Here is a 24,832-nt window from a genome sequence, read left to right as displayed (position 1 = left end):
CAATATGAAAAGCCAATAAGCAAAGCAATAGAAAAATTAAATTAATCTAATTAACTTATAAACCTTGTTGAGCTCTTCTTCTGTCACGTTCTTCAGAGATGGATAATTTAACACCCTTACCCTTTGGTAAAGAAACGTGTGGTCTAGCGGCTTCGTTACCAATGATGAAAACGTTACCTAATCTAGTGACGAAAGTGTTTTCCAAAGAATCTTTGATGTGGACTAAATCGAAACCCCCTTCGTGTTTTTCTCTGTGGGTGATAACACCAACTCTACCCAAGTTACGACCACCAGTAACCATAGCTAATTTACCGGTATCGAATTTTAAGACATCGGTAACTTTACCAGTAGCTAAGTCAATTTTAACGGTATCGTTAGCTCTGATAACTGGATCTGGGTATCTGATAGTTCTACCGTCGTGGGTAACAATGTATGGAATACCTCTTTTACCTAAAGCAACTTTCTTAACTTTACCTAATTTGTAAGAAGCTTCTTCAGCGGTAATTCTGTGAACAGCGAATCTACCTTTGACATCGTAGACTAATCTGAAGTGTTCGTTGGTAGCTTCTAAAGTGATGACATCCATGAAACCAGCTGGGAAAGTGGCATCAGTTCTAACTTTACCATCAACTTTAACGTGTTCTTGCATTAAAATAGCTTTAACTTCTCTACCGTTTAAAGCATACTTCAATCTGTTTCTTAAGAAAACAACCAATGGTAAGGATTCTCTCAATTTGTGTGGACCAGCAGATGGTCTTGGGGCGTAAGTACCGGACAATTTGTCCAACATCCAGTGGGATGGAGCTGCTAATCTCTTCAAGTGTTTCTGTGGACCTCTACCCATTTTGATTAATCAATGATTTGTGTGGTTACCTTAAAAGATTCCTTCAATAGAAGAACTACTCTTGTATGTATTTTTTTGTCCGGCAGAGTCTGCGCTTGGAGTAAGAAAGTGAAAAATTTTGGTGCACCAAAAACTAAAAAAAAAAAAGAAAAAAAATGAGAAAGAAAAAAATCTCTTCATTGCAAGGGCTTCAGCCCTAGATTAGGTTCACCTCACGTGACGACGATTTTGAAAAGATCAATTTTTGCAGCCTGGTCTACAAAGGGAAAACATAATAAATAGAAGGGATATATGTATATATGTACGCAGAAGTAGAGTCTTAAAGAAGATTTGGATATGCAAGCTAGGCCTTTTTATTCCAAGGGAACCATTTCTTAGCGGTTTTTGATTTCAATTCGTTCGTTAATTTCTCATCTTCGGCCATCAAATTATGTAATTCGTCTTCCAAGTTGGCGAATTTTTCAGTTTCTTGGGCATTGATAACCAATAATTCTTGAATATCATTCTCTATTTTAGTTGGAATAGCAGGAGATTTCAAAACACTAGAATTAAGGCTGGGGGATGATTCAGAATCGGGACTACTGACCATTTTTGATTGTAATTCTTCGATATCTAATCTTAATTGATCGATTTGTTTATGTAAATCTTCATTATCATTTAATATTTCAGGTAATTCAACCTTAATATCCACCATATGTTGAACGATTTCAATATGGTCTCTATTAACATTTGCATATTCTGTTTCTAATAATTTAATATCATGTCTCAATTTACCATTTTGAATTCTCAATTCTTCAATTTCTTCAATTTTAGAAGTTTCATTTATATAAATATTTTCGAATTCTAATTCAAATTTATTTAAATCTAATGGAACAACGTTGATTTGCATTGCATCATAAACTAATTCATCTAATTTATAATAACCCTTTTGTTGTTTATTAGTATTACTACCACCATAAATAGAACCTCTGTTACCTCCGAGTAATGAAAATCTTTTAGAAACGGACCCAGATCTATTAAGTCCAGTTGAAGCTCTCTTGGAAGATTTGGAAGTATTTGAAGAACCAGCTGGAGGAGCAGTAGCAGTACTAATAATATTACCATCTTTATCAAAATTTATAAATTCTTCATTAACATAAAGATTGAATAAATTTGATTTCAAAAATTCTAATAGTTTATCAAATTTTAAATTAATCAAATTTGATTCATTTTTTATCATTAAATTAATTGAAAATTTCAAAATTGCTTCAATACCTTGAGTTATAATAATATCAAAAATTCTTAAAACAATATCAAGTGGGAACTTATAAGCAAAAAAGGTCAAAAACCATTGAGAAGCATACATTGATGATTTTATCCCTTGTTTTACTAAATGATTATATAAACGAGGTGAGTAAATTTCCAATAATCTATCAAATTCATATAGTAATAGATGTAATCCTTTCATTTCTGGGCAAAATAATGATCTTAATTTATAATCCTTCATTAAAGTGACTAATAATCCAAAACATTCTGATTCATTCATATTCATAATTAATGGAACAACAATGAAAATCATCCCTTGAGTATAACCAACATCCGGATCAAATAAAGAATAAGCTTTTATAACATTGAATAATTCATCAGTTTTTTTAATTTGATCAACATTAGTGAAAAAACTTGTTCTCGTTAAATCCCTCTTAATTGATTTTTCATGAATTGAAGTTTCATTTTTCAATTGAAGATAAAATTCTTCTAATTGAAAATTTTTCAGTTTTGCAATTACTTGCCAAACAATACCTCTAAACTCTTTTGGTATACCTTTCATTATTGTTTTGTGTAATTCATCACTTTCATTCTTAATAACTGATTCATAATCATTTACTACTCTTGTCCAAAATTCCCAATCAATATCATAATCAAAAAAGTCATTACTTACACCACCAACAGTATCTTTAATATCATTAAAAGTTTTCTTTATAGTTTCACTTCCTGAATTGATTTGCTCTCTTGATTTTATATCTTTTGATTCAAATCCACGATTAATTTCGTTAAATTTTGATTGTAATAAGAAATTTGAAGTATTTGATTGATAACTTGCAGAAACTTCACTTAATCTTTTCAATGATTCTTCGTCAGTTTTGGAAGTGTTGATAACTGCATTTGGTTGGTCTAATCTTAAACAGTCTTTAATTGACTTTCTACTTGGTAATGGTGGTTCATTGACAAGTTCCTCATCATCAATATTTTCATTGTGATCATTATTTGAATGAATTGATTTGGCAATAAAAGGTTCTTGTAATGTTTGAGCATTACGTTGAGGGCTATCGATTGGACTATAAGCTTTTGAATAATTTGAACCAATTCGTTGTATTGGACTATTGTTACTAATTTTAGCAGGACTATCTGGAGGTAATTGAGAAGAAGATGACAGACCAGGAATACCACGATTGGAAGTAGTTGATTTTGCAGGAGACATGAGGTTTCTACTTGGACTGGCTTGAACAGAATTAGATGATTCACTATAACTGTCAGGAATGATATTTTGATGATCTGGAGCTTTGTCAAAATCGCCTTCATTAACTTTAGTATCATCATCACTTTGAGGTTTGCTAGGACTATCAACAACCAAAACTTCTTTTTCTATTGGTTCTTCTTTGATTTCAGAATCACCGTTCAAAGTTTTATCGTGATCATTGATTGGACTTTCGTGATTTTCATTGGTTGAACCTTGATGGTTTTGATTGATTGGACTTTCACGGTCTTCATTGATTGGACTTTCACGGTCTTCATTGGTTTTGAGTGGACTCTCACTATCGATAATACCTTCAGTGTTTTCGTTCTTCTTAACTGCATCTTCACTATTCTGATCAAGATCAACAACCGGAGAATTTTGATCTGGAACCTGAGGGTCAATCACTTCTGGAATATCTTCTTCGGGGTTTTCATTTTCCAAAGCTTCGTCATTGACAATTGGTTTTGGAACAACCACCGTTAACTTTTCCTCTTCATTACTCACTGGATTTATTGATTCAATTTCGCCATTTGCATCATTTTTCACTTCTTCAGCCTCTCCATCTCTATCAAGCTGAATAGTGGTATTCTGAAGTACATCTTCATCGCCCTCACGCTTTTGTTCTTCTTCGTCTAGTGGATCTTCTGCTTGATCGTCTTGATCTCCTTGTTCTGGTTCTTCTTGTTCTTCTTGTTGTTTCTTCTTGTTCTTCTTCTTGTTCTTCTTCTTCTTATTCTTTTTGCTATTACTCGAGACATTAGAGTCAATGGTTTGTTCTGTTTCAACCGAGTGAATTGACTCTGCGGGATGTGCGTTCAATGTAGAGGCTGGACTATTAGCCTTCTGGATACTTGGGGTTGCATCATTATCATTATCGTTATTCATGGAAAGATTCTGATCTGATATAGCGTCTTCGAACTCATCCGTAGATACCGACATTGTGACTAAACCTGGTGGCGGGTCTTCTTTGTAGATTCAGATCAAAGCAGGTGTAGTTGTTAAGAATTGAATTCCTTAAAAGAACAGATTGTTACTTCAAAATGTCTGATTCGATTTTGTTTACAGAAAAAAGAGAAAAAAACACGGGAGACACCAAAACAAAAAAAAAAAAATCACAACAAAGGAATGTCCGTCAACGCTACAAGCAGTGAAATCTACTGAACTACAATTACTAGTAATACAAAATGTTCATAAAGCATATAGAAGTACATATCTAAACCGATGTAGACCACGAAGAAATGAAAAAAAAAAAAACCCCCACCAGAGACACTAGGCCCAGTAAAAATCGTCGTAACTATTAATTTGGATATTATTCGAGTTAGTTCTAACTTGGTTGATTGACTCGGTTTCGATTTGTTTTATTGAGGAAGAGTTCAAGCGTTGATCTTCTTCACTGGTAGAAATCAAATCGTGATCTTCGTCATTGATGGAAGATTGCAGGTTATCAGATAAGTTAAAATTACTCAAGATATCAAATTCGCTGATTGGAATTGTAGGAGGAGACGATGATGAAGAGGAAAGATTATCAAAGGCATCTTCTTCTTCGTAGATGGTTCCATGGTGAATATCTTTTTCTAATAAAAGAGATTGTAATTTATTTTTATCACAATTAGGGAAATAAATTCTTATAATATTTTGATTTGATAAATATTTAAGGGGTAATTCACCTAATTCGCTTAACTTAATTAAATCAGTTTTAATTTCAATTAGAGTTTTTTCAAAAGTTTTAACATTTTCAATCATTTCATTCAAAATATCTTCATTTAAGATAGTTGAAGAAGGAATTAATAATTTTGGATTAATTGAGAAATCAAGATAACAAGATTTGATAATTTCGTGTTCGGTGACAGAAATGTCATCTTCAATATTTGAATTTTTGGATAAATTCAATATAGTATCATGAAATTTAGGGGATAATGATAAATTAAGTAACAAGTTCGATTTTGGTTGATCAAGTTTAGAATCTTCATAAAATTTTGAATGATTAAGCTTTAATCTCTTATTAGATAATGAATCAACCCCTAAGCTTTGACGAAGAACGGAAATTACCGTTGGTGCTTTATAAAATTTAAAACGGTACCACAGTTGATAACTTGATTGGAAATTTTTATAAATCAAAGTATTTTTACTCGTTTGATTAATAAACTTAAACCAACCTATCTTATATTTTGAACTAAGAATATTTGAATAGTTAGAATAGCTTCTTTTCTGTAATGAACTACCAACATTAATAAATTTTTGTTTTGGTATTTTAGTAAAATGATCCAAAACTGAACTTAATAAGTGTAAAAATCGTTTGCTTCTACAACCATGGGCACCAAAATTATTCTTATTGAACCTTCTTGAAGGTACTGGAACCCTTACTGGAACTGGAACGGGTGATTTAGAAGGATGATTGGCCAAGTTGTTTTCAATATGTTCACTTAACTCTTCTAAAGCTTGTTTGATCCTTTTAGAAATATTTCTAGCTCTCAAAGAGACTAGATTCCTTAATTGGGACGAGAACATTGAACAGTTTATTGAATAGATCTAGGGAATAGTTTTGATGAATCAATAGTTCATCCTTGATGAAAGATCAAGTATAGGTTTATCTCTTTATCTTTTGATGACTGTTTTCTAAAGGAGGGAATTCGGGAGTGCCGTTACCGGAAGCGATTTTTCGTATCCGAATTTCGGCAAATTCGCACTACGAAATTTTAACTGGAATTGAAAACCAATCAACAATTTGCACCCATTTTAACAGATAACAGGTACCAATCGGGTCAGCCTGGTCAGATAGAGCCACATGATCGACTGGAAGAATACACCCGGATACAAGACTTCAAAGAGCAATCGTCTATTATAAGAACATAAACACAGTATAAAGAGAATATAAAATCATAAGGGGAGGGGTGGGTTAAGTTTCACACATTCATTAAGGCATCATCATCCATAACTTCATCAAAAATAAAATCATAATCATTTTTCTTTGATTTATCAGAGGGTAAATTGTATAAATTAGTTTTTTGTTTTTTCAATTTTTTCCTATGATCATTTAAGAAATCATCATCATCTTCAAAATCATAATTAAAAGAATTTAAGGAAAGTAGCGATGAAGGAGAGGTTAAAGAAGCGGAGTTGGTTGAGTTGTTGCTTATCGGGTGGTTCATCTGGGATGAGTTTTTATAAGTGATATGTTGTTGAGGATAATTATTAAAAGGATGATGAGAATTTTTCAAGATAGTTGGGGTTATGAATTGGTAAGGTTTTGAATTTGCAGGAGGTTGTTCAGTTGGGATATTATTCAAGATGAAATCGTCAATGATTTCCTGTTTGATTTTTATCTTATCATATTTATGGCTGTAGATATTGGAATTCTTGGTGGTTGTGTTTGAAGTTGTATTGGTTAAATTAGTAGTGGACTTTGTCACGTGATCCATGCTATTATTTTCATCATCTTCATCTTCACTAAAAATTGATAAATTTGGAGAGTGGACAATTGAATTAGACTGGGAGTTGAGTTGAGAGTTGAATTGGGAATTGTATTTTGGTGATGATGGTTGGTGGGGTTGTTGTTGGGGTTGTTGGTGCAGGTGCTGGTGGTGTTGGTGTTGGGGTTGTTTTGGAGATTCTTTTGGTTTTATAACAGCTGGTTCAATTTTTTCTAAATTGATTTTGTAATTTGATAATAAAGTTTCATAATTTTCATTCAAATCATTCATCGAATATTTATCCCAAAAATTATTTGGTAATAAGTATTCTAAAATTTTTTCATAATTATTAACTTTATTTTCAACTTCAGTTAAATGAGCTCTTGTTAACGGAGATCTAACCGTTCTTGGGCTATAGGAACAATTCCAATTATGTTGGATACACTTCGTACAACGAGGTAATTCTTTTGAACAACGTAATTTACGTTTTCTACATGAATCACAAGCTTGTTCAATAGCGGAAGAAGCGGCATTGCCATTATTAATAGTATTAGTAGTATCAATCATATCAACTTGACTAGAACCAAATTCAGAAACAAGATTATCAGAAACAATCGAAACAGCTATCCATTGAAAAAGGAAAAGTAGTTATATGAAAATTTATCAGTAGTTATAAAAAGCAATGACGAATCTGCAATCAACAGAACGACATTTTTTTCAGTTATTAAACATTGGGCCCCAAACAATACAAGCGATAGGGAGGATGCAAGATCCTTCTGGTGTATGGGTCTGCGCGTTTATTTTTTTTTTTTTTTTTTTTTTTTTGGTTTTGGTTCTTGGGAAGTTTTGGACAAATCTGGAAATGTATGTCCGACAGAAAATACGCTAACACAACAAAGAAAACGTTTTTTTTTTTTATTTTTTTATTGAATATTCTTTATTGATTGGGTTTGTGTGATGGGTTATTTTTTGTAATTTCTTTTTTGTTTTGTTGATTTATTTTTTGTTTTGTTGTAATTTATTTTTTTTGGTAGTTTATTTTTTTTTTTTGGTAGGATTTTTCCATTTTTTCTTACCTGAAATTATTTAACTGGTTAGTTTTTGTAACTTTTTCCAAGCTTTCGATGAGTATTAATCCAGAAACAATGCTGAAAGTTTTTCCGGGTAGTGAAGGCTAAAAGTGACTTTCCCGCTCGCGGCTTACAGTTATCATTTTGATCTACACCGAGATCGATACTCCGATTCGATACTCCGATTCGATTATGTGGAAAAGAACCAATAACTACTTTAACCATAACCTATATAACCTAAACAAAAGAAAGAAAAAGGGGACAACAAAATTAGAAGAAGAGAAGGACGACGACATTTTTGCTTTGTAAACTTAGCTCAGCTTGAAGAAGAGGGGAACCACCAAAGATGTTGGTCTTTTGTCGTTTTGCCCTTTTGCAATGATTCCCCACTTGAAAAGAGGGGATTGCAGTCGATTGGGTAGTGTCAAAGCAAAGAAAAAGACCCGGGTCGTGTATTAGACGTTATCGTCATGATAAACGAAACTAGTGTTTTTTGGGTTTTTAATTCCCAGTTTAACGTAGTTATCATTGTCGGGAGGTAATTCACTTAATTGATTATTTTCCAACATACTTTGTATACTCAACACAATTGACTCAACACTACAAGCAGGAGTCCAGTCGTCTCCAAGCAAATTGAGACAAATGTGTCCATTTGAATAAATGTGGGGGTGGACCGGTATTGAATCCTGGAATGTAACTATTGGAGAATCAACTGGGTAATTTTTCGTTATTGTAATATTTAATTTATAGGAATTATTTTGGTAAACTTGGTGGTTTTGAAATCTCAACCGATACTTGAACGTGGTCAAGCCCAGTTCTTCTTTGAGAAACTCAATGTTGTGTAGTTCCACTTGATTGGCTCTCTTGAACTCTTTATTAAGTCTTTTCTGGTATAAATGCATCTGCTATCGGTGGTTAAGGGGTTGTTTTATTCGAACCAGAAAAAATTATATTGGGTTGATATCATTAAAAGTCGTGCGCGCGTGGTTTTGGTCTGGTGCTCGGGTGTCTTGCTTGGTTGCAAAAACCCATGAGATTAAAGCTGGTTCAAATATTGGAGATACAACATGCATGAATAGGGTCTGTCGATCTTACATAACACACGCAATAAGCTATTAGCCAGATACATACTAATAACGGGTAGCTGTCACTAACTAGATAATCTTTCAGCTGTTCTTAAAGGGAAAATAACTTTACTGCAATTAACACCAATGTAATAGAAACCATAATTAAAATATATATTACCCAGTGACAACTCGGTACGCACTGACCTTTTCTTTCCATTATTCAATGGGATTAGTCACGAAGGTCCACACAAGCAAACTTCTAGGCATTTCCTCGCTATACGGAAATGCCTACTTATTACTCATGTTTTTGTAATAGATACACCTCTGTTAATAAATGTATAAGATCAGTTATAACACCTAATCCAAATCTAAAAACAGACGAACATTTTTCTCTATATTCATAGTTGTTATATTTATTAACTTTCTTTTTAATATCTCGAAATTATATGCAATTTGTTCATTATATTCTACCATTTTTAATATTTGCGTCCTAATTTCAAAGGCAAATCTTATGCTGTAATAGATGGAAGATCTCATTTATCTGATACTGAAGAACTTTTACTCCGACGTTGTTTCACATAGGACGCCTTCGCTTATACCTCAGCTTGATGTATGTGATCGGACCTGATCTAAATCAGACCCAGCATCAGCTCCATACCTTCATGGTCTGACAGGTCTTTTGATCTGGATCACACCATATCAAGAAAGAACCCTCCTTTCGTGTAAATCGTGGACCTTTGACTAGTTCACGGGTGAAGCAGGTTCCTGATAAGAGATACATTCTTCGGTAAATATATTTTATGTTCATTTTCTACAATTTAACAGATCATACTTTGCTTTAACAACGACGTGAAAATTAATATAATCAGCCATCAGTAATCTGTATCTAACTAGTACCTATTGCATGTGTTAGTTGTCTGTCTTGGAAACTGTGTCTATTTACTAGACTTATGTAGAAGATAAAGGTCTGATCTACCCATACAACCCGATAGGTCAAATACAAAATAATGTGCATTATCCAACCTAGCTCATTATTCAAGCTATGGTAATACTTTAGCTTGCTGTAGAATGCCACTAAGCAGTATAAGGCTCATCAAATCCTTCGAAAACCGCCTTTTCAAGGCTTTTCAAAGAAAATGGGATTTCCGACCTCAAACAAAGCTCGTTTGGACAAAAACCCAAAATTTAAACTCAACGTCTACGGCCATATCCAGCATAAAGCATGATTACCCGTCCGATCAATAATTATTAAGCTGCTGAGAGCGATGCTGAGTACGTTAGTGGGAGACCATAATGGAAACCATCGTGCTGTAGACTCTTCTTTTTGCTAATTTTCTTTTTGCAAAAATTTAGTTTTTCATGGCTGAAATTTTTTTTTTTTTTTTTTGTGATCCGATGACTGTCGCAGATGATGTTGCAGTAGTATTTTGCAGTCAATTCACACATTCCATACAGACAACGCCATGGCTATGCCTTGAAAGGAGGTATGGCAATAGAGCTCATCATTGAAATTGAACAATATCTCGTTTGATGGTCTTACAAATTTATTTTGAATTATGACCTTTTTTGCTAAAATTTACATTATATTATACAATTATAAATATCACATTGGCATCATTCGATACCTTGTATTCGAGCTAGGATACTTTTTCTTTTTAGATTGTGATCTTTGGCTCGACTTTTTGGGCTTGTGGACCCGATGCTTGTTTTGAGAACTTCTGTTTTGAGTACCACTTGTTCTACTTTGAGTTTTATTCTGGGAGTATGTATTTCTCAACTCGTTCAATATCTGTTGATCTTGTTCGCTGGTATTGAAATAAGGTGACTTATCCTGGGTCCCATTTGAAATTTTCTTTCTCTCTCTCGATAATTGCATCAATAGCTTTTTAAAATGCATGAAATATTCTTGTTGATCCTTATTAAGATTCTTTAATTTAATGAAATCCTTCTTATTGGTTGGTAGCTTAATCGACATATCCTTCAATGTCGGCTCATTGATAAAGTTGTTACTTTGTCCATAGCCAAGTTCAAAAGATTTTTGAATTCTTAAGTTATTTAACTCTTTATAACAAAATTCAACATGTTGTTTATTTCCTTCATCGATTTCTTTGGAAAATTCATTGTTTGGTAATTCAATGATACTTCCCTTATTACTGCTATTTTGTTCGATTAATTCTTCTCTTGCACTAACAAATGAATTAAATCTAAATTCATTCAAGTTTATGTTAGTACTACCTGCAGCAAAAGTATTGGAACGATTCAAAGCTGGTGCTCGTTTCTTATTACTATTAGGTCTTGAATTATAAAGAGATTCTTCACTTATCATGATTATGACTTTAGCTCCTTTTTCTAAAATCAAATTAGCTTTTCTACCTAATTTAAGATAATTCGATGCAAAACCACCTTTCATGATTTGATATTCAACTAAATAACTTTCACAAATTAAATGGAAAAATATTCTTTCAATTTCAATTTTATTCAAAATTGATCCTTTACCATGATATTCATTATAATGGAAATTTGATTGTAAAATTTTAGCATTTCTTGATCCTTTATAAATATCCTGAAACTGTAACATTGTAACGTTTTGATTTTGAATTGATTTGACCATTAATAATATATTTTTAGCATGTTCAGTAAAATCTTTTTCAATTGTTTTAACCTTATTTGATCTTGCACAATTATCACAATTTTTATTACAATTTTTTGGATCAAATTTTTCATTAAAATATAATAAAACTTGTTGTCTTCTACAATCGGATATATTTTCACAATATTGTTTCACTTGTCTTAATTTAGCGGAATGACTTTCTTTACCAATATCATCAAGTGAATCATCCCTTTGAATAAAATTTTGAATTGTGACTGCATCTCTTGAATGGAAAAATAAATAACATTCGGAAGGTTTACCATCTCTCCCAGCTCTCCCAGTTTCTTGATAATAACCTTCTAAGTTTCTTGGAATAAACAAATGAATAACATATCTAACATCTGGTTTATCAATCCCCATACCAAATGCAATTGTAGCACAAATTACTTGTAAATGATTATTTTGCCATAATTGTTGTATTTTAAATCTTTCATTTGGATCAAGACCCGCATGATAAAATGAAGCTTTAATACCCCAAGAATTTAATTTATCACTAGTTGTCTCACACAGTTGTTTTGAGTGACAATATATGATACCAGACTTATTTTTTTGTTTAGTAGAAATATAATCTTTAATCCAGTCAAGATATCCACTTATTTTAGGTCTAACTTCATAGTATAAATTAGTACGATTGAAACTTTGCTTCAATAAGATTGGATCATCCATATTTAAATGATGAATAATATCAAGTCTAACTTTTTCATTTGCAGTAGCCGTTAACGCCATCAAAGGTAAAGAAGGATATTTTTGTTTAAACATATTCATATTTTTATAATCTGGTCTGAAATCATGCCCCCAACTACTAACACAATGTGCCTCATCAACGACAACTCTTGCTAATAAATTTTGTTGAAATAACTTGTCAATTATATTTTGAATTCTAGTCGAAGTATTAATCATTTCTGGCGATAAATAAACCAAATCTAATAGACCATCTTTGAAAAATTTAATGGCAGAATTTTTCTCTCGTTCGTTATCTCTTGAACTAATCATGCTTGCTTTTATATTTTTATTTATCAAATGTTGAACTTGGTCTTGCATTAAAGATATCAATGGTGATATAACAATGGTGGTTCCTTTTGTTTTACCCGATTTAATTAAAGCTGGTAATTGATAGCATAATGATTTCCCACCACCGGTTGGCATTAACACGAATACATCTTTACCCATTAAGGCCGAAGTAATTGCTGTTAATTGATTTGGTCTAAAATCAGGTAACTTGAAAACTCTTAGTAATACACTATAAACGTCTTTAATAAAAGGTTCGGATCCTGGAGGGATATCTTGAGGTAATTGAGTAGATGAGGGCAAGGTTGATTTGGAGGAGTTATTATTCATTAGCTCAAGTAATTCTTCATCATCAGTATCACCAAAATCACTATCATTAGAAATTGGAATTGGTTTTTGAGTTTTAGCAGGGAAAGTAGGAATGGAAGAACTAACAATTTCATCGATTTCATCATCATTCCTATTACCGATATCATCATCATCATCGTCGTCATCGGAACTTATTTCTATAATATCATGATTATTCAATTCACGTTCTTGATTAAATTGAGTAGTACAATCCAAATCATCAATTTCCTCGACGGTATCTTCGAATTCTTTTTCTTCTAAGTTTGGTTTTTTATCATTCATGGTTGAGTTATCATCTACATCACTTACCAAATCAATTTCTGAGTTGGCCACGTTATAGTTGACTCCCAATTTATCAGCAACGTCTTGAGATAATTTCAAATTGTTAATTTCATCATCGTCAACGATGATATTATTGTTTTCGCTTTCCAAACGGACTTGGGTTTCACGGTACGAGTCATCCACCGAGGCATCATCGTTGTCATCGATGAAGTCGCTCAAGTCGTAATTATCATCCGCTTCGTTTGGTGGGGTATACAAGCCTTCAAAGGTGTTATTCCCGAAATCATCTTCATCATCGTTGTCGCTATGCGGAAGAGGAGCAGGAGGGGGTGGATGATTACTTTTAGTATTAAGCACAATCTGTCTTGCCTCTTCCAAGTTCATTTTCAATTGATTTGGAGAAGGAGGTGCATCATCTATGTTGGTATCGGAGAAATCAGAAGTGAAATCGATTCCGTCTAATTGGTTGAGCGAGTCTTGTTTAGCAGGAGAAGGGTTTTCCGATAACGAGTTGATCAAGTCGGTGTCATCGATCGAGTCATTATTCAAAAACAGTAATTTCGATCTTAATTTGACTTGATTATTATTGATTTTATCGAATCGTGGTTTGAATTTCAAATTGAAAAATTTCTGTTTATCATCGACCGAAATCGACGTCGACTCCGTGATGGAGTTCTTTTCATTCAACAAGTTGATTTTGGCCTCGCAGATTCTTATATAGTCTTGAAGTAGCTGAACATCATCCTTCCCCAGATCATTGGGTTTGGTTTTCTTAACCAACCGATCATCCAAAGTGCTCTGTCTCTTGGTACTGGGTATTTGCAGCGGTCTGTTCTGCGTGCTGGTGTTCTGCGCCGCCACCACCGGCGTTATATCTATTATATCGTCATCAATCTGGTCTTTATCATTAGCCGCCGGGATGTTGATTTGGGTTGAGTTCTGCAATGGTCGTACTGTCCTGGGGACCGGCGCCGCCACGTCGCTCGCCTGGTTCATGATCGCGATCAAGCCCGAGTCCACCGCGTGCGCCCGCTCTTGCGAGAGATGGCGTAGGTGCTCCTTCAAGTTGTTGGATATGGGCATGGCATCACCTTGTTGATGGATTTACCGCCAACTACAACGCGTTGATAAATAAATAAACCGCGAGAAACCCCCGTACATCTCAAAAAAAAAGAAAATCGGAACACCCCCGTACACCACAAAAAATCTTGTTTTCGTGCATCCGTACACCGACTCGATGGCAAAAGTTCTCCCCATTCCAAAAACGGCAATCGCAAGTGGTCCAATCTCCTCACTTTGCAAAGACTCCGCCAAAATATCCGTTTGTCGGAAAATTCCCAACCAACGACTCAGTGCGCATTTCACCCGGTACTGCGAGTGATTGGCAATTGTTTGTGACCGAAAGTCGGTTTACTGATGGAAAAGATAACAAGCCAGGCCAGCAACAAGGTCCCCGGAAACGGCCAGAGTGATTGGTACTCGAGTGCTTGGGTGCTGAGAGCCTGCTGGTGATCTCTGAGCCCACGGAAGCCGTCACTCGGAGACGACCCTTGCAGAGGGTGAATTGTGAGTTGTGAGTCGAGCCGTGCTGTGAATGGTGAGTTGTGAGTGCAAATGCTTGAACTGACTACGTAAATGATCAGGTAAATGAACAGGTAAATGAACAGGTAAATGAACAGGTAAATGTTCAACGATGTACATGTCTGTAAAAGATTAAGTGTATACAAAGGTCGGTGGAGGTACTGTGGTAGTAGTAAATCTGATCAACAGTAATCTCCGGTCTCGTCTTTTAATTTTTCCATACATTGCTCATTTAGCGATGGCACCACTGGCAACCACACCACAATTTTTCATACGGAGGGTGAGGAATCAGCTAATGAGAATCAACCCCGTTTGCAAAGGGATTTGTAAGAAGAACCGACCCAAGTAGTTATTGGGATTCACTTGACAGTGCCATTGTTGCAGCAGCAGTCGTTGGTTGGTCTTTTCTTTTTCGATACTTCGCTTTTCTCAGCTTTTTCTGGTGGAAAAATTTCAATCCCCTCCATACATTGTGTTTTTTAGCCTCACGTTAGGAACTTTTATTATTTATATATATATATCTATCTGGATCCCAAACTTTTACTTTATTATTTACTTCCCCATACTCATATTTATCTAGGACTATGACTACGTATCATCAAGTTCCATTAACAACTCTACCAGTTGAAACCAATAAGAAGGTGAACAACCAATACCAGAATCATACTCCATTAGGGTTAAGTATTACATCCTCATCTACATCGCTGTCATCTGATTTGGGTCTTGGCCTTGGTCAAAGTGAATTATTACCTGACTTATGGCTGGGTCCATCCCCATCAACATCGACCGGGTCCGATACTTTTAAATTCAGAAGTAACAGTGTCTGGTCAGAACAAGAAGGTAATCATATCGAGTACGCTAAATCGTTACTACCAAATAATTTATTAGATTCAAACGTCTTGCCAGCATTAACCGAAGAAAATTTATTGTTCAATACTAATCCTACAATACCACCACCTCAAGCAGCACCCCAAACAGCACCCCAACAAATTCAGTATTATAACTACCAACCTACTTTTTCTGATCATTCTAACGAAGAGATTTTCAACTTTGAACAACAGAAAACCATTCCTCCTACAAGTCCAAAGTTAAAACAGCAACATGTCAATACTCAATTGTATAAAACTGAATTATGTGCATCATTTATGAAAATGGGATTATGTCCTTATGGTAATAAATGCCAATTTGCTCACGGCGAAAACGAGTTGAAATTAGTGGAAAGACCCCCTAAATGGAGGTCAAAACCTTGTGCTAACTGGTCAAAATTCGGTAGTTGCCGTTATGGTAATAGATGTTGTTTCAAACATGGCGATTAACTCATTCATAAAACGTGCTTGTTATTTATTTATTCCTCTTATTTATTTTTCATATTTATTCTGATGTTTATAGTAATGCTCTCCCCCCACCCAAAAATTTGATGTTTATGTTATTTACTCGTCAATTGTACTACTACATTCTACATGATCAACTATGCAGCCTCAGATTATCATAAACATCACTACACTGTGTGGTGATATGATGACCGTGATGTTCTCCGCAGCGCCCACCGTTAAGTGAGTCTTCCCTTACGAGAATTACTGTAATGGATGAATTAACTATAGTCGTTCCTCATCGACTGTTATAGTTGATAAGGAACCAAAGGGAAAAAATTTTCAGTATACGGTGGGCTCGAGGTGCTTTATATACTGGTGGTGTTTGGCCGGGTAACCGTTGTCTATTGGAAAGTTAGTGGTGGGTTTTGTACTGCGCACACCCGGCTTTCTATTACTGAAAAATTTTAATATATCGAAACTAGTTGTAGGTTTATCATTATCAAACCCCCCCATTAAAGATGAGTGATGTAAATGAAGATACCCGGTTATCGTGGGATTATATCAAGGACAATTACCAGCAATTCATTTACTCATCTTTAACCAAGAGAAGAATCAATTTTTTGAATAATTTATCAAACTTATTGATTGCAAATCAAATTATCAATGATGATGATAAGATTTTGGGAGTAATTGCTAAAACATTACTCAATACTTATAATTATTACTCCGACCATGATTCAAGATTGGCGGTTTTACAAGTGTTGGAAAGCTATGTAAAATTTGATTCAAATTACTTGAAAATTTTCATTAAATATTTAAATACTTTATGTTTAAATAATCAATTTTCCTTAGCAATCACGGATTATTTGACCTTATTAAGCTGGATCAATAAATTGAACAACGTCAGTTTCCAATTGAACTTAGTTAATGATGAAATCTTAACTCAACTCATTTTAACTCAAAGTTTATTATTAAATAGTACAATTACAACCAGTTCCAATTTTAAATTCTCAAAACATATAAGGAGAGTCTATGATTCTACCATTGCTTCTACTAAAGCTTCAATCTCAATTGCATTATCAAGCTCCTCCGATGATCTTATTGATACCTATATAAGTACTTTACTAAATTCAACTCCTCATAAATCAAATTTATCAATTATACTTAATTTTGCCGGTGTTTTATCAAGTTCAATCTTAGATTTACAACCAATTCATCCTTCTTTTTATAATCATTTATTTGAAAATTTGAACGATTCAAAATTGAAAATCCTTGATTATTATACTGGACATGTTTTAACTGCTAAAGTTCCTCCAATTCCCCAATCTTTAGATATTTTCCACCAATACTTCATTCATAATTTCATAGTCCAAGATGATTTCGCAATTAAATTATTACCTGCTTTGGAAAAATCAATCTTGAGATCAAGTGATTATACTTTTGGCTCCAATCTTGTCATTTCCCTATTTGAGAACTTGAATCAATCAAAAGTAAATTTGAGTGATATCTTGATTGGCTCCAAATTATTGAATCATATTTTTTCCGGTATTAAATCTTCGAAACCTTTGGTGAGATTGAATGCTTCCAAAACTTTAATCAAGATTATCGATTCCTTAATTGTTTCAATGTCTTCGGAAAATTTTAACAAATTGATTGATGAAATTTTGAAAAATTATAAAGCAACTTCAAATTCTGATATTAAGTTCGATCTTATTAACTTATTGAAATTTTTACCTAAAAATTTGGACGTTTCTTTGAAAATTTGTAAAGATTTAAATCCAATCGTTTCAAAAGATCAAAATGAAACTTCTTTAACTGGTTTGGTAAACTCATTCATTACTCATTTCTTAAATATCATCAATAATGAAGCTTGGAATGACACCGATGTTTCAAGTTTCGAAAATCAAATTAAAACTGGATTGGCCGACAAAAAAACTCAATTAAGAAAAATTTGGTTCTTGGAATTAGGTAACCAATTGTTCGATTTCAATTCCCAAATTTCTTCAAGATTTGGCAATTTCTTATCAAGCATTCATCCAGTGATGTTGAAATCCTTAGATGAAGCTCAAGCATCTCCTTTACCAACAATCACAAATAAAAGCATCGTTTGTTCTTATGTCACTATTGCTTTATCCCCAATCTTTGCAAATGTTTTGGAAATTGATTCGAAAAAAGTCTTCGTTGATTCGTTAATTGACTCCGGTGATAAATTTTCTATATTGGTTAGTCCAAAAGTTATTACAAAATTAAACGAGTTCGAATCCAGTTGGTGTACCAAGAGTCTTGTCACTAGCTTGAATTACATCGAATCTTTAAGCTCTGATGACCAACTTGCTTACGGTTTATCTTGGTTATATTTTAATATATCGACTAATATTCCATATGATCAAAGATTATTGAGTTTGAAATTAATCAAACGTGGTTTCACCCAAAATCCAAAAATTTTAAGTAACGCTATTATTAATGCAACTAATAAGGTTTTGAGTGACCTTGATGCCAATTCAATCGATCAGGATTTGTTCAAGTATAATTTAAAACTTTTATCACCAATATTTTCCGTCATCACCACTAAAACCAATGATCAATTCGAAGAAATAATTGAACAAAACTTATCGAGATTATTGGTCCCTTCAAATCATTCCCAGATTCCGATCAAATTAGAATGGATCGGTTTAACTCAAAGATCCAATGTTGACGTCGGTAAATTAGTCGAATCAAACTATGATTCTTTTATTGATGAAATTTACCATAATTTAAACTCTTCCAATACCAACGGTGACGTTTATAAAGCTTCTTTACGTTCAATGAGCATTATAAGTTTTATTCGCCCAGACTTGGTTGGTCCTAAATTATCGTCATTACTCAGTCAAGATTTGAAACTTGATGCTTTAAATAACTTAGATTCAACAAGTGTTCAAATTTGGAGAGCAAATCAAAATGAATTAGTGGTGGATGTTTTAGCTGAAAATGCAAATGGTAAAAAGAAACAAGAAGATAAGAATGCAAAAGATTATGAAACTAGAAAATGGGAAGAATCCTTGAAAAAAGAATTAGACGCCAAAAAGAAATCAATTCCTAAAAAATTAACTAAACAAGAACAAACCTTGGTTAATGAACAATTAGCTAAAGAACAGGAAATTCGTTCCAACGTTCAATCGTCAATTAATCATTACTATAGGGCTTGGCTTATCATTGAAGATTTAGCTCAAAGTGCAACTCAAGTTGATAATGGTGTTAAATTTTGGTTCCCAGTTGCTATTTTGCATACCTTATCATTATTGAATTTGGACATAACAAATGAAATCTTTGGCAGTTTACCGGTGAATATCTATCTTAAATTATCTAACTTAGTTTCTGATAGAATCGGTTTATTAAAACCATTCGTAGGGTCTGCAACTATTAGATTAAACAATTTCAAAGGTTTATCAGAAAATTATTTGGATGAACCAATTTTGGATTTGATTAGTCGTATTTTATTCAGAATTAAAATACTATCTGACCAAAGACCTTTGGACTCCATTTCTTTGTCTTACTTATTACCTTTGGTTGTCAAAGTCTTGGATAATGGTAAGAAAGTTGCTATCAAAAATTCTACTAAACAGGCTGTTACTTCTGAGTTTGTTCAAGAAGATCCTGAAGAAGAACAGCTCATGTTAGCAATTGAAATTATTTCCGCTCATGCTGAGATTTTTGAAGATGATTCGATCCCAAGAACTAAAATTTTGGAAGTCTTGATTGACCTCATGAATTTACCTGCAAAAGCTAAATTAGCTAAGGAATGCTTCTTATCTTTGTGTCAACATATCGCTGTAAATATCAATGAACAAGATTTGAAGTTATTATTGGACAATGTGGTTGTCAGTAATGTTTTTATCAAAACTGCCATCTTGGAAGGTATCGATTCTGAATTTGATTTATCGAATGATTTATCATATTCGAATGAAATTTGGATTGCCGCTCATGATCCTGATACTAATTGCGCTGATTTAGCAATTACTATTTGGGAAGACAACAGCTTTAAGGTTGCAGATGATGCATTAGAACAATTGTTGTCTTTTGCTGGTAATAATGATGCTGGTTTGAGGTTGTCAATCGCAAAAGCATTAATATCTGCTGCCCGCTCTTTATCTTCATCAAACCCTGATATTTACACCTCATTTTTGAATAAATTAATCGACCTTTATCATCAGAAAGAGAACCCACCTGCTCCTAAATTAGATCAATTTGGTTTAGCCATTAGAACTAAGGTTGATCAAAAAGACCCTTGGGAAGAAAGATCAACTGTTGCTCTCTGTTTGAAATTGTTATCCCCTCATTTAACTGAAGGAGCCAACATCCAAACCGTTTTCGACTTTTTGGTCACTGAAAAAGCATTAGGCGATAAGGAAGATTTAGTTCGTCAAGAGTTACAAGACGCTGGTGTCGAAATTATCAAGGATCATGGTTTAGAGTTTATGGAAACTTTAATTCCAATTTTCGAAACTTGTTTGGGTGAAAAAGATGATGGTACTAAAAAACAAGATAAAATTAGAGAATGTGTTATTATTTTATATGGTGCTTTAGGTCGCCACTTAGATGCAGCTGATGAAAGATTAAAACTCATTGTTGAAAGATTATTGAAAACTCTCAATACCCCATCAGAAGATGTTCAGTTTGCTATTTCAGAATGTATTGCTCCTTTAGTAAAGTCTTTCTCAGACAGGTTAGAACAACATTTCGATGAGTTATTCGAAAAATTGTTCAATGGTAAAACCTTGGCTATAAGACGTGGTGGTGCATACGGTATTGCAGGTTTAGTTAAAGGTGCTGGTATCAAGTCATTATCTACTTACGATGTCATCAGAACTTTGACCGATGCAGCAGATGATAAGAAAAACCCAGGAAGAAGAGAAGGTGTTTCATTTGCCTTTGAATGTTTATCTTTGAGTTTAGGTAAATTCTTCGAACCTTATGTCATTGAGGTTTTACCAATAATTTTGAAATCCTTGGGTGATACAGTTCCGGAGGTTAGAGAAGCTACTGATTTTGCTGCAAGACAGATTATGAAGAATACCACTAGTTTCGGTGTGAAAAAACTCATTCCTCTTGCCATTTCTAATTTAGATGAAATTCAATGGAGATCCAAAAAAGGTTCCGTTGAGTTATTAGGTTCAATGGCATATTTGGATCCAGCTCAATTATCAGCATCTTTGTCTACTATTGTTCCTGAAATTGTTGGTGTTTTGAATGACACCCATAAGGAAGTTAGAAAAGCTGCGGATCAAGCTTTGAAGAGATTTGGTGATGTTATCCGTAATCCAGAAATTCAAGCCATTGTCCCTGCTTTAATCAATGCTATTGGTGACCCAACTAAATACACCGATGAAGCTTTGGATAAATTGATTAAAACTCAATTCGTCCATTACATTGATGGTCCTTCCTTAGCCCTTATCATTCACGTTATTCATAGAGGTATGAGAGATAGATCTGCAGCTACCAAGAGAAAAGCATGTCAAATTGTTGGTAACATGGCGATTTTAGTTGATGCTAAAGATTTACGCCCATATTTGTCTCAATTAGTCCAAGAGTTAGAAGTTGCTATGGTTGATCCAGTTCCAGCTACTAGATCTACCGCTGCTAGAGCTTTGGGTTCTTTGGTTGAAAAATTAGGTGAAGATCAATTCCCAGATTTGATTCCTCGTTTATTAGATACTTTACAGGATGAAAACAAATCTGGTGATCGTCTTGGTTCTGCTCAAGCATTATCTGAAGTCATCTCTGGTCTTGGTATTAGTAAATTGGATGAATTATTACCAGTTATTTTGACAAACGCTACCAACTCTCGTACCTATATTCGTGCTGGTTTCATGCCACTTTTATTGTTTTTACCAGTTTGTTTCGGTACCCAGTTCTCTCCATATTTGAGTAAGATCATTCCACCTATTTTAGCTGGTTTAGCGGATGTCGATGAAGAAATTCGTGATACTTCGTTGAGAGCTGGTAGATTAATTGTCAAGAACTATGCCAAGAAGGCTGTTGATTTGTTACTTCCAGAATTGGAAGCTGGATTATCCGATTCTAATTACCGTATTCGTCTTTCCTCAGTTGAACTTACTGGTGATTTGTTGTTCCAAGTTACTGGTATTTCTGGTAAGAATGAACTTGTTGAAGAACAAGCTGAATATTCTGGTGAAGTTAACAAATCACTCTTGGAAGTTTTGGGTCAAGAACGTCGTGATCGTGTTTTGGCAGCCTTATTTGTTTGTCGTTCAGATGTTACCGGTATCGTCCGTAGTGCAGCTGTTGATATTTGGAAGGCCTTGGTTGCTAATACTCCTAGAACTGTTAAAGAGATCTTACCTACTTTGACTACTATTATTGTTCGTAGATTAGCATCTCCTGATGAAGTTCATAGAACTATTGCTGCTTCTACATTAGGTGAAATGGTTCGTAGAGTTGGTGCCAATGCATTGGCTCAATTATTGCCAACTTTGGAAGAATCATTGGTTACTGGTGATAGTGATACTAAACAAGGTATTTGTATTGCTTTAACTGAATTAATCAAATCCGCTTCTAATGATGCAATGAATGAATATAGCCATGTATTTATTCGTATTGTTCGTGATGCACTTATTGATTCATCACCAAGGGTTAGAGAAGCTGCTGCACAAGGGTTCGAAGCATTACAAGAAATCTTGGGTAAGGTTGTCATTGATGAAATTTTACCACATTTATTAAACTTGTTAGAATCTTCATCTCGTGAAACTTCTGAAAATGCTTTATCTGCATTACAAGATATTATGGCAACCAAATCCGAAGTCATTTTCCCGATTTTGATTCCAACCTTGTTAACTCCACCTATCGATGCTTTCAAAGCCAAGGCATTATCTTCATTAGCATCTGTTGCTGGTTCTGCATTATACAGACGTTTGAGTACAATTATTAATACATTGGTCCTGGCAGTAATTGAAGCTAGAAATGAATCTGAAGAATATCAACAACAAATTAAAGATTCATTTGATCAAATTTTATTAGCAATTGATGACAATGCTGGTGTTAATCCATTGATGCAACAATTATTATCATTGGTTAAACATGAAGATTCTGCTAAGAGAGCTATTGTTTATGAAAGATTAGGAAATTTCTTTAGTAATACGACTTTAGATTATTCTATTTACACCCAAGATATGATTGGACAATTTATCTTATCATTAGGTGATAAATCTCCACGAGTTGTTCAAGGTACTTTTGATGCTTTAACCGCCTTGGTCAAAAACCAAAGTAAGGAGTCATTAGAAAGATTGGTTAAACCTGCTAGACAAGCATTAATTTTGACTGGTGTTAAGGGAGAAGAATTAGCTGGTTTCAAACTTCCAAAGGGACCAAATTGTATTTTACCGATTTTCTTACATGGATTAATGTATGGTAATAATGAACAACGTGAAGCATCAGCATTATCTATAGCTGATATTATTGATAAGACCCCATCAGCTAATTTAAGACCATTTGCTACTACTATCACTGGTCCATTAATTCGTGTTATTGGTGAAAAAGTTAGTAGTGATATTAAGGCTGCTATTTTAATTGCCTTAACCAATTTGTTATTGAAGATTCCACAATTTTTAAGACCATTTGTTCCACAATTACAAAGAACTTTTGTTAGATCCTTAAGTGATGCTAATAATGAAACATTAAGAGAAAAAGCCGTTATTGCATTAGGAGTATTAATTGAATTCCAACCAAGAGTTGATTCATTAGTTACTGAATTAGTAACTGGTGCTAAGAACACGGATGATTCAGGAGTTAAAATGACAATGTTGAAAGGTATGTTAGAAGTTGTTAGTAAAGCAGGTAATAATATGAATGAAACCTCTAAGAATTCAATTATGACCTTAGTTGAAGAAGAAATCACCAAAGTATCCGATGAAAAAACTGCTGTTTCATACGCTAGATTAATTGGATCATTACTGAAGATTTTATCTAGTGATGAAGCTAAGAATATTTTGAATGATAAGGTATTAATCAATGCCAATTCTGGAGATATTCAAAAATTGAAATTCAGTATTTTATCAATCAATTCATTTTTGAAAGATTCTCCACAACATATTTTCCAAACTGATTTATTACAAGGAATCATTGATTTTATAATAAGTGGAAGTAATTCGAGATTTGATTACATTAGTGATAATGCTACAATTGCAATTGGTAAATTATTTTTACAACTCGAGAAGAAACCTGAATATACCATTGATGAAGAATTAAGAATTGAATTGATTAAACAGTTATCAATAACCATGATCAAACCCGAATCCAATTCAAGTGACACTCGTCGTTTATCATTAGTTGTTATTCGTACTTTGGCAAGATACCAATACGAAAAACTTATCAAACCAAATTGGACCTTGATTGTACCAAGTGTATTTACGTGTTTAAGAGATGCGGTTATTCCAATTAGATTAGCCGCTGAAAAAGCCTACTTAGCAATTTTCAATTTAATTGAAGATACTGAACTGAAAGATTTTAATCAATACTTCAGCGATAACACTAATATTAGTACGGTTATTGGTGGGGCCATTCAACCCAGATCAATTGGTGATTATACCAAGAGAGTTGCTAATAGATTAGCATCGGTTGAACGAGAACGTATCGAGGCCGGTGGTGACGACGAGACCTTGTTCAGTGACCGTATTGAAGACGAACAAGAGGTATGGGCCGTTGGGGGAGTTGACTTGAACAATCATTAGCTTTTAAAAATAGTAATAAAAAGGTTAGATTAACAGCAATTG

At 33.9% G+C, this 24,832-nt stretch overlaps 8 protein-coding genes across 8 annotated transcripts; 2 read left to right on the top strand and 6 right to left on the bottom strand.

The window, feature by feature from the left end:
* Positions 1-55: 55 nt before the first annotated feature.
* RPS4A (40S ribosomal protein eS4) lies at positions 56-844 on the bottom strand (the record flags this gene model as incomplete). Its single annotated transcript, XM_020218863.1, has 1 exon — positions 56-844. The coding sequence occupies one exon, from the start codon at positions 842-844 to the stop codon at positions 56-58; it is 789 nt and encodes a 262-aa protein (XP_020075136.1).
* Positions 845-1,187: 343 nt separating this feature from the next.
* Positions 1,188-2,651, bottom strand: GYP5 (Gyp5p; the record flags this gene model as incomplete). Its single annotated transcript, XM_020222589.1, has 1 exon — positions 1,188-2,651. One exon carries the CDS (start codon positions 2,649-2,651, stop codon positions 1,188-1,190), a length of 1,464 nt encoding a protein of 487 aa, XP_020075135.1.
* A 1,956-nt stretch (positions 2,652-4,607) lies between these two features.
* Positions 4,608-5,846, bottom strand: HYPBUDRAFT_149844 (uncharacterized protein; the record flags this gene model as incomplete). The annotated part of the gene is made up of 1 exon (XM_020220233.1): positions 4,608-5,846. One exon carries the CDS (start codon positions 5,844-5,846, stop codon positions 4,608-4,610), a length of 1,239 nt encoding a protein of 412 aa, XP_020075134.1.
* Positions 5,847-7,102: 1,256 nt separating this feature from the next.
* Positions 7,103-7,315, bottom strand: GAL4 (galactose-responsive transcription factor; the record flags this gene model as incomplete). Its single annotated transcript, XM_020218861.1, has 1 exon — positions 7,103-7,315. A coding segment is annotated over one exon (213 nt), but the record flags the coding sequence as incomplete, so codon positions are not given.
* Positions 7,316-8,273: 958 nt separating this feature from the next.
* UBC15 (Ubc15p) lies at positions 8,274-8,720 on the bottom strand (the record flags this gene model as incomplete). Its single annotated transcript, XM_020222343.1, has 1 exon — positions 8,274-8,720. One exon carries the CDS (start codon positions 8,718-8,720, stop codon positions 8,274-8,276), a length of 447 nt encoding a protein of 148 aa, XP_020075132.1.
* Positions 8,721-10,545: 1,825 nt separating this feature from the next.
* SGS1 (ATP-dependent DNA helicase) lies at positions 10,546-13,947 on the bottom strand (the record flags this gene model as incomplete). The annotated part of the gene is made up of 1 exon (XM_020223941.1): positions 10,546-13,947. A coding segment is annotated over one exon (3,402 nt), but the record flags the coding sequence as incomplete, so codon positions are not given.
* An 840-nt stretch (positions 13,948-14,787) lies between these two features.
* On the top strand, positions 14,788-16,070 carry ZSF1 (Zsf1p; the record flags this gene model as incomplete). The annotated part of the gene is made up of 2 exons (XM_020223655.1): positions 14,788-14,804; positions 15,335-16,070. 2 exons carry the CDS (start codon positions 14,788-14,790, stop codon positions 16,068-16,070), a joined length of 753 nt encoding a protein of 250 aa, XP_020075130.1.
* Positions 16,071-16,585: 515 nt separating this feature from the next.
* Positions 16,586-24,790, top strand: GCN1 (Gcn1p; the record flags this gene model as incomplete). The annotated part of the gene is made up of 1 exon (XM_020218856.1): positions 16,586-24,790. One exon carries the CDS (start codon positions 16,586-16,588, stop codon positions 24,788-24,790), a length of 8,205 nt encoding a protein of 2,734 aa, XP_020075129.1.
* Between the last annotated feature and the right edge of the window lie 42 nt (positions 24,791-24,832).

The sequence above is a fragment of the Hyphopichia burtonii genome (assembly GCF_001661395.1).
Source record: "Hyphopichia burtonii NRRL Y-1933 unplaced genomic scaffold HYPBUscaffold_6, whole genome shotgun sequence".
NCBI classification, from domain to species: Eukaryota; Fungi; Ascomycota; class Pichiomycetes; order Serinales; family Debaryomycetaceae; genus Hyphopichia; species Hyphopichia burtonii.
The sequence above is the reverse complement of the archived record's forward strand: the minus strand, read 5'-3'. Positions and strand labels throughout refer to the sequence as shown.